At 50.5% G+C, this 12,662-nt stretch overlaps 1 protein-coding gene across 2 annotated transcripts in view; it reads left to right on the top strand.

Annotated features, from left to right (window-relative positions):
• Nucleotides 1-12,662, top strand: part of GALNT14 (polypeptide N-acetylgalactosaminyltransferase 14) — a 206,500-nt gene that overhangs the window by 171,925 nt on the left and 21,913 nt on the right. For both annotated transcript variants that reach the window (XM_046662679.1, XM_046662680.1), the window contains exons 7-9: nt 1,698-1,785; nt 2,555-2,639; nt 5,160-5,263. In XM_046662679.1, coding sequence (XP_046518635.1) covers nt 1,698-1,785; nt 2,555-2,639; nt 5,160-5,263 — 277 coding nt within the window. The remainder of the gene's footprint in view (nt 1-1,697; nt 1,786-2,554; nt 2,640-5,159; nt 5,264-12,662) is intronic.

The following is a 12,662-nucleotide window of genomic DNA, read 5'->3' on the forward strand; positions in this document are numbered from 1 at the left end:
CACGATGACAATGGCCAAAAGGAGCCCCAGCAAACTGTGGCAGCTGGGCAAGTGCTGTGTTGACTGTGAAGGAAGCATCTGTGCACATCCCAGAGGTAGAAGCAATGCATTGAAAATGAGCATTTCTTTCCACGTGGTCCAATTGGCTTCCAAGGCACCTTGTCACTGTCAGGATGAGTCACACGTGGAGGCTGAGGGCCAAATTAAGTCTGTGAACATAAAAGCAGGCACTCTGTGAATCTGAGCTTAAAATAAGAAGACAGCCTCATTTGGGAGAGAAATTGAACCAGGAAATTAAATGGCTGTAAGGAGAGGTGGGGGTTCCTGCCTGTGCTGTCCAGGAGTAGTAGGTGCAGAGGATTGGAAAAGTGGTCCTGCCTGGTTTGTCCAGACCTGTTGGCTCTCCCAGCCTGCTTGATTCCCATTTGGCTACCCAGTCTCCATGTTCACAGCTTGTTTATACTGCCCACCCAGGCATGCCAGGTACAGGGGTGTTCATTCAGAATTAGGGAACATTTTTAAAATATATGCAATGCCTTGATGGCCCCCAAGAACTGGTGAATTTGTCTTGCAGATTTTGAAAATGTTCCCTGGACTTTGATGCCTGTAGACAGGGTGGCCTGGGGGAGTCGCAAGCAATGAGGCTAGAAAGCGGATGCAGACCTATTTTTTATGGTCTTGGATGGCAGGCTAAGGAGTTTGAACCTTATCTTCCAGGCAATTCAAGCTTTTAGCTGTTGAGCTGCAGAGTGAGATTTGTATCTCAGAAAGACAACTTTGTCAGCTGCCTGAAGGATGAAAGGGAAAAGGTGAGGTGGGGTGGGAAAGACTAGGGGTCCATTGCAGTACTCCAGGTGTGAGGGGGAAAGGAGGGCAGGATTCATTCAGAAGAGTGGTTTCAGAGTTAGAATCGGCAGCATTGATCCGGGTGATGGACAGAGGTGAAGCTTCTTAATTTAGGGCTTGGGAGGAAGGGGGAAATGCAATGGTTCTGTTCACAGAAATAGGGGACCGAGGGGAAGGAGCGTGTTTGGGAAGACGCTGATGAAGCCGCCGCCAAAAGGCTGGGTGAAATCCACATGGAGGTGGCCAATCGCATCCTGGATCCAAGTCTGGCAGGGAGGAGGGAGGGCAGGGCTGGAGGCCCTGATTTGTGTGTACACAGGTGGCAACTGAAGTGAGGAATCTCTGGAGATGCTATTAATCAACTTGCCTATGAACCACAAGCATAGAATGAAAGTATTTGGAAATTCCAAGAGGTCCCCTCTGTGGGTGTGTGGCTTTGCTTCTTGGGTGGACAGGCTTGAGGTCACCTTCTGGCTGACTGTATCCTGAGAGCCCACTGATGGTGAAGGACGTCTAGAGCCCCTTTCTTCTTAATTTCACCTTTTGGGGTGCAGTGCTCTCCAGCCAGCCTCCACTTTGTCTCCATGATGCTTCGATGACCACTGAGGCTGAGAAGGCCCCCAGGGGTCATAGAAAGGCTCTTAGTATTTTAGGCATCAGAACTAGAGAGGTCACAGCATCCAGTGCCCTCAGTTTATAGATGAGAAATTTGAGATCCAGAGATGAACGTGCTTGGCCAAGGCCACAAAACCAGTCACTGGCACTAGAAGGGTGAGGCTCTGCCAAGCCCCCTGATTCCCGGTCTGGCTCCTCGACTCTGAACACTGAGCACAGGGTCTGTTGTTTTACAGGATTACACGCGCGTGGTGTGCCCTGTGATTGATATCATCAACCTGGACAACTTCAACTACATCGAGTCGGCCACAGAGCTCAGAGGGGGTGAGTGGGGCTAACTCCTTCTCCCCAGTAAGGAATTTCTTTTTCTCCTCGTCATTGCTTTCAAGGCGGAAAGTGAGGAAAAAGTCTCCTGGTGGTTTGTCTGGAACGTCCAGTCCTGCATCCTGCAGTGTCAGTGGCTCCAGAGTGACCCTTATCACTTAGACTGTGAATGGAAGGGCCCAGGGAGTGGGCAGGACCTTCCCAGCCCCCACAGCTCTGGCTCAACACAGAACTCACTCCAGGACCTGAGAATGTGAGGAAAGCAGGGACGCCTGGCTCTGTGGGGCCTGGATTGTTCTGGTACCTCAGCAGTAGGCACCACACTCTCCTCAAGGCCCACCACAGCTCTCTGCCCAGGGCTGGTGCTGTCCGCACCCCAAGACTGATTAGAGGTGATTCAGCCCCTCACAAACCTCCTGCTTACACCTTCCCGAGGCTCCTGGCCGAGGAACACATCCCATAACTGTCTATCTTTTCCTCCTTGGGCCCTTTCTTGGGGTCTGTCTGATTTCACGCTTTATCCTCTGCCCTTTATTCTCTAACTCACCTGGAAGAGAAGGCCCAGAGAGGCAGTAGGAGGTAGAGAAAGAGAAGGAAAGGTAAAGTCTGCAGCCCTGTTGCTGATCAGCCTAGTGAGACCCATTATCCCTGGGACCAGCTTCCCTGGGAAACTAGGCACATTCTTGAACTTCTAGCAAAGGGACAGAATGAGCAAGCTCTGCAGATAGATCTGAGAGACTAAATCAACCGAGTGGGTGCTGTGTTCCAGGGTTTGACTGGAGCCTCCACTTTCAATGGGAGCAGCTCTCCCCAGAGCAGAAGGCTCAGCGCCTGGACCCTGCTGAACCCATCAGGTAAGTCAGGGCAGGGGTAGCGTGGACAGACTCCGTTTGATCCTTCCTGCTGTCACATGGTATAAGGAGGCATCCCACATTAGATGCTCAAAAGATTGGGGAGAGACCAAGAGAATGCTTTGCCAGGCCAGCTCTATTTTTGCCCTTATTTTAGGAGGTTTCTGTCTGCATGGAGACTTCTGCTAAGGGGATGGGGGCCTGGTAGAGGCCAGTGCTGAGGATTTTGCCCAGTGTCTTCCACCCACACAGATGCCGTGATGTACTTATGCTTCCTGCTAAACATTGGAGGGTCCCACATGGTCCATTTTGAGCCTCTGACAAGGGAAAGATGGTCCCTTAGGGGCAGGAGTAGAGCCCCTGGCTCTTGGATGTCAGGATTGAGCCCAGGAAAGTTGAGTCAGCCATTGCTGTAAGGGGAGGCTGCTATCAAGGCATGGCCACTGCTACTTGTTAACAAACAACTCTGTTCTGTTCTGTGCAAGAACATGATGGTGGCATCAACTCTGCATTGCTTTCGCAGTTCTGTAGATGGCTTTGTCCCGATCTGCATTCTCTCTTCCAGTCCCCACTGTGACTCACAGCACATGGTAGAAAGATGGCTGCCAGGGGTTTGGGGCCTATCTGAGGGCTCAGCATAGAATAGAGCATAGGGGTCCACCTAGTGGGGGAGCCTCTTGTCTCAGCATCAAGAGTGTGTGGCCTTGATGTTCCTGCCTAAGATTGGATGGTAAACATGTCCCAGATTTGTTGGGAATCTCCAAGCTAAATCATATCTGCCTCAGGTCGGGTGTCAGGAGGATAGGAAGTGCTTGAAGAAGTACAGAGGTCACTGAACTGGGATTTCTCCGGCCAGTACCTTAGGGATTCCCTGAACTCTTCAAGGGCATCTCTGCATCACTGGGGCCTGCCACATATAAACGTTTGAAATGACTTAACTCAAATTGAGAACCGAAGGGCTATGATGAGCTGAATGGTGATGCTCCAGAAAGAGGTGTAGGGATTGAGGAATCTCTACCGTGGGACCTCTGTTTCATCTACCTGCTAGCCCCTCCGCCTTCCTCTAGTCTTCGTGATCTAGAGTGATGCCAAGAGGGAGACTGGAGCCAGATGGCAATCTCGATAATTCCCTTTATTTCTAAAGGGAGAGTAGAACCTTCTTACCATACCTAGCACCATGCAGCTCCTCGGTCACTCACCAATGGCAGCACCTGATGTGAGTATGGTGTGGGAAGAGCATCTGCCTGCCTAGACACCTCAAAGCAGTGGACCAAGTTGACGATAAAGGTAGTGGTGGTGCAGCTGCCTCTGGGTTTTTCCCTTCTCTGTCCCAGGGGTGGGGTTCTCAGGGCAGGATCTCTTCTTGTGTGAATATCTCTGCTCATCAGAGAACAAGAGTTTCCCAAGATTAGGCCAGTTCTTGGGGAACAGCAGGGTGTCGTGGCATCGGGAGACCAAGGCTTCTGACCTGCTCCCCATCAACTAACTGTTTGACATAGGAGAAAACTCCGTTCACCCTCTGGACCCACTGAATGAGGGGCCAGGGCCCTTAGGGCTTGCCCACATACCCCAGCCATTAGTTCTTACAGACTCACATCCCTATACTTACTGTGTTATTTGGTTGTACTCTGCTACCCTTGCCTGCCTTCCTCTGTAACCCCTTTTCTTTCCAAGCGGCTTCTCTCAGCAGTCGAAGGTAGGGGAGGTTGGACGGGACCCCAAGAAAAGAAAATGAAGATGAGGGTATATTGGTTTGCTAGGGCTGCTGTAACAAAGTACCACAGACTGAGTGGCTTAAACAACAGAAACGTATTGTCTCACAGCTCTGGAGGCTGGAAGTTCAAAATCAAGGTGCTGGCAGGATTGGTTCCTTCTGAGGGCTATGCCAGACCTCTCCTCTTGGCTTGCAGATGGCTCTTCTCTCTATGCATGTCTACCTCTGTGGCTAAATGTCCCCTTTTTATATGAAGATTAGTCATATTGGATTGGGGTCCATCCTAATGACCTCATTTTAACTTGATTACCTCTTGATTACCTCTCTCCAAATAAGGTCACATTCTGAGGTACTGGGGTTAGGACCCCAATACATTTTTTAGGGGGACAAAACTAAATCCATTACAGAGGGGAAAAGAGGGAGAGAGAGCCCAGCTTCAAGAAATGGATGTACTGTTAACACATGCTTGTCAGCCCTTCTCTGCCTACTCAGTGCCCACCATCCCCACTCCCAAGAGTGGAGCTCCCAAGGGAGCTGCACTGAGCAGGGCCTGTGGGAGAGGCCAGTGGAGGCTCCCCAGGCTCTCAGGACAGCTGGGGTTCTGAGAGAGTCCCGGCCCCCACAGGAGGTGTGCTGATGAGTGACTTAGCTTCTCCGCAAGGTAAATGGAAAGTAGAAAATGTATTGGCCCTTCTGAAGAGGAGCAGAAATGGGAAGAAAATGGCCTTGAGTTCTGAATTTCCAGGGAAAAAGAATGTGACAGTGGTCTCCCTGCCCTAACTGATCCTCTTTTCCTTCCAAATGCACAGGACTCCAGTTATAGCTGGAGGGCTCTTCGTGATGAACAAATCCTGGTTCGATTACCTGGGGAAATATGACATGGACATGGACATCTGGGGCGGGGAGAACTTTGGTGAGTTACTGTCTCTGCGTCCTGGGGCTGAGGTGGGGATCTCTGGGTCCTTGGACTACATGCGCCTGGGATGAGGCCTGGGGAGATGAGGAGTAAGTCACTCCTCTGAGGGAAGGCTGGGTGGGGCACCAGAGGAGTGGTTGCTGGGAGAGCAGAGGTAACAAGGGATTTCTCCATGGACCACATGGATGCTGAGGACAAATGAAGCGTGCGCAGGCAGACTGTTAGGGGACAGTTGAGACGCAGAAGCCAGGAAGACTAAGGAGGAACCCCAAGTGTGAGGGCCAGAAGCAGACTTGAGCTAGGAGCACTGAACTTGGAAATTTGGAGGTAGAAAGAGACTGAGGAAAGGAGAATGAGGAGCAGGATTGACAGCAACGCCGTGGACATCTGGAGAACATCTGTTGACTGCTCTATGCGTATAGCGCTCAGCACTAGGTGAATGGGGAAGGTCTGGGGCGACTGCTACAGCAACCCTGGGGGTGTCTTGCCCTGTCTCTTAGTGCAGAGAAAGGCTTGGGGATGAAGAGGCTGGGTTACAGGTTCCAAAACTGTGGAAACAGATGGCTAGGTCTGGCCACAGTGGTGCAGGGCTGTGGGAGAAAGAGCAGTCAGAAACCCATTCCATTGAGCTGATGATGCTGAGTGACCCTCCAGCTTCCTTGGGTATTAAAAGTTTGAGGCAGGGGTGCCTCTTGGTGTTGTTGTGAAAACCCGGTGAGGTAAGTCTATAAAAATCCTGGTAGCATATGGGCACAATAATGTTAGTTTCCGTTCCTTCCTTTAGCAGGTGAGACCTAAGGGATGACTAGAAGTTAAGCTGCACAAGGCAGGGATTTGGGTCCATTTTGTTCACAGCTGTCCCTCTGGTGCTTAGTATAGTGCCTGCCATGAAGGAGGCTTCAGTAACTCTTTGTTAAATAAACCACAGGAAAAGAAGAATCCCAGAGAGTCAGGGCCCCTTGGCTCTCTGGGCACTGGGGAGCGTGTTTGGCACAGGCTTCTGGAGCAGTGGCGCAAGCCAGGAGAATGATCCATGGGGCTCGTCCTGGCACTTAGCAGTAATCCTGTGCATTGTCCTCTGCCATTGTTTTCTCCTGTCCCTGCCTCCGGAGTATTTTATGGCTTTCTTCCTCAGTCACTAAGAGTTATTTCCTGGAAATTTATGGCTGCTGGCCTGACCCATAGCATCTGTTCTCCCAAACTGGGCAGCATGGAGGAATCCATCAGAAAAGTCTGTCTCCTGCCATTTGGGGGCTGGATCAGAAACACAGCAGAAAAGCCCAACAACCATAAACCAAACCGAGTGCCCTTCTCGGAACCCAATCCTGGAACGCGATGGGGTTCTTTGGGGTGGGTTTGATGTTGGATCTGCCTGCATCAGCCTGGGAGAACCTGGAGCCAGGTAGACCCTTGGCCTTCTCAATGGGGATGAGATTTCTCTCTTTCTGGGCAGCCAGCAGATGTCCTGATGAGCACAGTACCTCTCAGGATCCTTAGTGATGTGCTCTAGCCTTTCCTCCCAGCCCCCAAATGAATCCTTTCTGCAGCATATTTGATAGACAGCAGCCATCCAATTGCTGCTCAAATGCTTCTTATGATGATGCATTTGCTGCTTACAGTTCAGCACATTCTGTCATTGAGAATTTTTGTGTTGAATAGTTAGAAAATTCTTCTAAGTTGAAGCCCATCTCCCTCCAGCTTCTGTCTGTCGGGACGTGTTCTGTCCTCTTGAACCTCACAGAGTAGATGTGGTCCTTCCTCCACGTGGCAGTGACATTTGGATTGAGGCAGCAAATTATTTTTAATGATAGCACATTTTGGTCCAACCTACCAGAACCTTCTCTTTATTGCAATGTTGACATACATCCACTCAAATCAAGTGGCCATCTCATCTACTTGGCTTAGGGAAGTAGGCAGGGGCTTCTGGGGAGGTGTGGGAGAGCCATTTTACAATCCATCACAAAATTTTAAACCAACAAAATGCTGCAGACAGCTATCACAGGGAACACTTTGTTTTCACCCGTCCCAACATTCCATCGTGTTATGGCCAGCTCCCAGCACTTTGAAAGCCATTTCTGATTTTTTTTTTCTTGGCATTTTATATGCCAGAAAATTCATATTTTGAATATGAATTTCCTGCTTTTTCAATGGTGGCTATATCACGTGGACAGCTTCAATTCTGCAAGTGAGGATAGCGAGGCACCTGAGAAGGTGAAGATGAGAATTTGGAAGAGTCAGTGCTGGATGGGCTGGTGATCAGGGGGTTTATAGGGCTGGAAAGGGATGCTTCAGCTGTGGAGGAGCGGTGTTGCTGAGGGGTGAAGGCAGCTGCATGTCAGAGTAAAGGAATTCCTTTTCCAGGGGTAGCAGGAGGGGCCCCCCCGCTGCCCCAACACCCCAACTCACCAAGTCCTGGAGAGCCGCTCCCTCAGCATGGCTCCCATCCATCTGCCTCTTTCCACCCCAGGACTCTCCTGAAAGGTTCTCCACCTCTGTTCTGCTCTTGTCAAAGCCCTCGTCCCACACTCCTGCCACAGCGCCCTCTCTGAAATGCAGATCTCTCCCACTCTCCTACCAGTGGCTGCTTCTTGTCCTAAGGACGAGGCCCACGCTCCTCAGCTGGGTCGCTCCTTGGCCTTGTCCACCTCTCCAGCCTTCAGTGCAGAGGCAGTGACAGAACCTCCTGCACTGCCCGGACTTGCGGACCCTCCACAATGACCTGGGCTCCATTCTCCACCAAGCACTGATTCCACCACAGCTCTGGGGCCACCTCCATGGGGCCTGGGACACCTTCCCTGACTGTCTCCTGCCCACCCACCCCCTTGCTCTGTGCCCCTCAGCACCTGGCTGTCCTCTCCACCTTGACACAGAGCCCTCTTATGTATTTGTGTTTATTCTTCCACGCCTGCTGCCCTCCACCTACTAAACCTGGAGCAGGGCAAGAACCTTCATCCGACTTCTTGACCCCAAGGCCTGGAACAGTGGAAACTGCTCCTAACTGTGTGTTCAAAAGCCAGAAACTGCCTGGGAAGGGGAGTCAGGGTGGGAAGGGCAATATATCTCCAATCTATGAGGCTCCCCTTAAATTAGATCTTATTGCGTTAAACGGAGAAAATGGACAATGGCAGGTAGAGGTACCTTTCCTTTCCATGAAATGGGATCTCTGTGTGTTCTAGACGTGTTTGCCTGGGTTGCACTGGCCTTATTTCACAGCACAAAAATCTGTGAGATGTTGGAAAAGGCTCTGGCCAGGGCCACCATGACCATGACCATTCTCAGTGGCCCGCTGTCCCTGCCCATCCCGCTTTCCTGCCTTGGCAGCAGCTTCAGCGGCAGCCTGAAAGCCCGCCCCATGCACAGGCACTCACCCAGCCTGACCCTGGGGCCATCGTTCCCGCAAAGTGTTTCTGAGATGAGCTGAATAGTTTTGATAATTACATCTGCAGTACAGCATAGGAACAGGCTTTAGGGAAATGTGGCTTTTAGCCTTTTTTTTTTCAGAAGTTGTTTTGCATTAAAATTGGATGCTTAAACTCCAATTTGCATAACACAGGATACGTGTAATATATCTAACACATCTACTCACTTGAAGTGCATCTCACTTTTAGCTTTTGGTCGTTAGAGATAGAAGGAAGCTGTTGCCCCTGTAAGCAGTGTGTATGTGTGTGTGTGTGTGTGGTGGTGGTGGTGGGATGGGGACTGCACATTTCCAAAAAGGAGGCTTTGGCACATATATGAAGAGTGAGTATGGGATTCCTGGATTTATAACAGGGGATTTCCAAAGCAGAGCAGATACAAAAGCTAGTGCTGAGAAGAGGGATGAAGTGGGGCCCAGAGAGGAGCCACTGTCCCCCAACCCCAGAATATGGTCAGGGACATCAGGCTGTGTCAGGCGTGGTGTGCGCGTGTGTGTGAACATGGGCTGGGGAATCAGGTCTAAATTTGAATCCTGTAGTCGTCACTAACTGTGTGTCCTTGGGAAAATTACTTCACCTCACTGAGCCTGTTTCTAAGTCTTTAAAGTAGAGACAATGATCCCTGTGGTAGGGAGAATCCTTACCCCCCCAAAGATATCCACCCCCTAATCCGGGTGTTAAAGAAAAAATTATTCTGACACTTGGTAAAATGGTAAGGAAGACTTTTCAGGACTATCATAAGTGTGAGGACTCACAATAGGGGAGGCAGATGGGGCTCAACTCTGAATACAAGAGCAAGTGGGGATTTTCAGCCAAGGAGCAGGATTGGGGGCTGGTGGATGGAAGATCACTGAGAGGGAACATCAAGGGTGGAGGAATCTTGCTAAACTGACCTAAGGATTCTTGCCAGCGTCATCAGATATCAAGGATGAGGGACTCTCTCCAAACTGGCTTAACAAGATTCTTGCTAAAACTGAGCAATGCAGGCCTCACAAGGACAGGGTCCAAGGTAGAGGCCTGGTTGAGAAGAGGGCTTCCAGGAGCCTGACTACAGTTGGGTCAAGGAGAGCAGCTTGTTACTGAGAACCTGTCAGGATGTTACCTTACGTGGCAAGAGGTCCTTTGCAGATGGGACTAAGGCTACTAAATCAGTGACCTGAAGGTGGGAGAGTATCCTGGACTATCCAGGCAGGCCCAGTATAATTACATGAGCCCTTAAAAGCAGAGAACTCTCTCCAGCCAGAGGCAGAAGAGATGGAGCAGAAGTGGGAGAGATTCACAGCAGGAGAGGAACTGGACTGGCCGCTGCTGGTTTGAAGATGGAGTGGGCAGCATGCAAGTAGCTGAGAGAGGCTCTCGGCCTACAGCCAGTGAGGAAAGGGACCCTCAGGCCCACAACCGTGAGGAACTGAGTTCTGCAAACAACCTGAATGAGCTCGGAAGTGGATTCTTCTTCAGAGCCCCCAAAAGGAACATGATGCTGCTGACACCTTGATTTTGGCCTCGTGAGACCCTTAGCAGGGGGCCCAACAACCCCCACACTCGGTCCGTGTGGTAATTTGTAATGGCAGCAATAGCAATGGTTACACTCCCGACATCACGGGGCTGCTGTGAAGATTGATTAGACCACGTGCAGAGCCTCTGCTTCCCCTCAGGCTGCATACGAGCCATGTCAGTATAGGACTACATCCAACATGCTGGAATAGTTTATCCCTCTAAGTTTCTCTTTCGGCCTCACCCTTTCTATGCTCCTTGGCTCAAGATGAGGGCAATGGCCTCATCTGAGAAGAGCATCCAAGTCTGATGAAAAGTCATCTTTTCTCCCAGATGGAGAGCAAAGCGAAGCAGACCACTGCTCTGTCCCTTGTCTGGGCTACTTTGCTAAATCTCCATGCCCAGGTGAGGTCCCTCGAGGCCCTCCCTTCCTGCTGCTCCCGAACATCCCCAGGTCTCATCGAGTCCCAGCAGAGAGGACACTGGTTGTTCCTTTTCCATGGGGATGATGGAAGGATAAAGGGTGACACCTTGGCATCTGCAGTTGTGTGTCCCTTGGTGACCACGGTGAGCCTGTGGTGACTACTTGGTCAGAAGTTGGGGGCCTGGATGCAGCCTGATTGTCCTAGATGTGTGTGAAACACAGTTCTGCTTACAGACTCAAGGCTGTCTTGTGGGCCAATAAGATTATCTCTACTCAAGTTCATGCATTCATTAAAAAATAATAATAGAGCTTTCTGGCCCAGGAGGCACTAAGAACTTAAACGTTATTGAAAAGAAAGCTTCCTGTCACCACATTTATGTGTAGACTTACAAATAACAACAGCCAGGTGAATGTCTCTGCCCACCACTGTTCACTCTACTCCCTTTGTCCTCAGTAGGTTTCAGCTTGGCCAAAGGTGGAATGGATAATGCTGCTATGTGTGCAATATATGTCTATACAATATATGAGGCTTCATTTAAAACAGGGCTCATTGCATTTAGTGGAGCCCATGGAGCCCATTTTACTGCTCCCTTCGCCTTTGTTTAGAAACCAGCCTATAAACTGAAATTAGAATCTTGACCAGTCTGGCCAAGCAGTGGCATATGAATAGCTGTGATTTCGTTCCTGGGGAGAAAGCTCTCTCATTTTCCCTGAATTCCTGTCCACCAGTCATGGGTTTTTCAGGTAGACATTGGTTCTGATGAAGGGTGGTGGCCTATGAGGAGACAGAAGAGGTGAGAATGGAGGGTGGAGAGGGCAATTTGCTCTCAAATGTGAATCTGAAGTTTAAAGAAAATAAGATAACAGTGCCCCCAATGAGGGTGGAATAATTACACATCTCCCTGCCTAGAATTCAAAATGGATTTGAGTCTGCATGACATTCATAGCAGGGAGATTATGAGGGCGCTGAGTCAGCAAGAACCACCCCTACGAACTCCCTACATCATCTTTTTGCTCCATCCTCCTTCACTTAAGAAAGTGATGACTTTGCAGGAGCTGCAGACCTGGAGAGCGGAGGGTCTGGGCTGTGCCTGGAAGCTCGCTGCCTCACACCTCAGTCTACAGCAATTCTGCTGTACGAGCCCCCGCTGCCTCAGGCCTCAGGATTACAAAACTTTCCAAAGGCTTCAGCAGGTATCTGCCAGTCACTGGGCCAGGCTTACAGTCCTGGACACATAGTTCTGCTGAAGTCAGTGGTGTAGATGAGGGAAGGGCAACTCTGTGTCCTGTCTGTCTGTTTTAAATAGTCCACACTATAGTACCTGTAGATTGTTACACTGATCTGCAGACTTCCCAGGTTGTCTCGACTCTGGCAGCAGCACAGCAATGTATGTCAGCCCGCGTGTCTCTGAACATCTCAGTTACGACAGTCTGAACGCTAGAGGAGAGAAACTCCTGCCACATCTCAGAAGGCAGGCTGCTGTGAGCCTCAGCTGGCCTGAAGGAGAACTAAGATGGACCTGTGTCAGGATTGGATGAATGAGTGGATGAGGAAGAAACGTGACAGCTGGCGATAGATTTGTCTCTTGTTGGTCTGAGTGCCCTGAAGTCAGTATCTCTGTATCCACAGCTGTCCTGGCTGATGGTGAGTGTTCACTCCTGAGGGAGGGCGGAATCAGGGCAAGAGCATGAGTTCAGGAGTTGGGGAGAGGTGCTTTGATGGCAAGCTACCCGCCGGCAGTTGTCCTATCAGAACCGCTTCTGCATCGTGTAGTAAGAACATCCACAACCACAAGCGGGTTGTTGGCACAACTCAGCTCTCACCTGAGGGAGGACCGAACAAAGCCTTGCCCAGGAGTTAATGAAGAGGTCATTTTTGTCCCATGGCTCATGTTTGCAGAACTGAGATACTCTGAAGTTTTAGGCTAAAGCACCAGGCACAGGAAAATGAGGAGGAGGAAGGGTGGTTTCGAGGTGGAGGAAGGAGGCAGGCTGCTGCCGGCTGTGGGAGGTGCTGACAGGCGGGGAGGATGCACTGATGCCTCTGATGGTGCCCAGCGCT

The sequence above is a fragment of the Equus quagga genome, chromosome 5 (genome assembly GCF_021613505.1).
Source record: "Equus quagga isolate Etosha38 chromosome 5, UCLA_HA_Equagga_1.0, whole genome shotgun sequence".
NCBI lineage: Eukaryota > Metazoa > Chordata > Mammalia > Perissodactyla > Equidae > Equus > Equus quagga.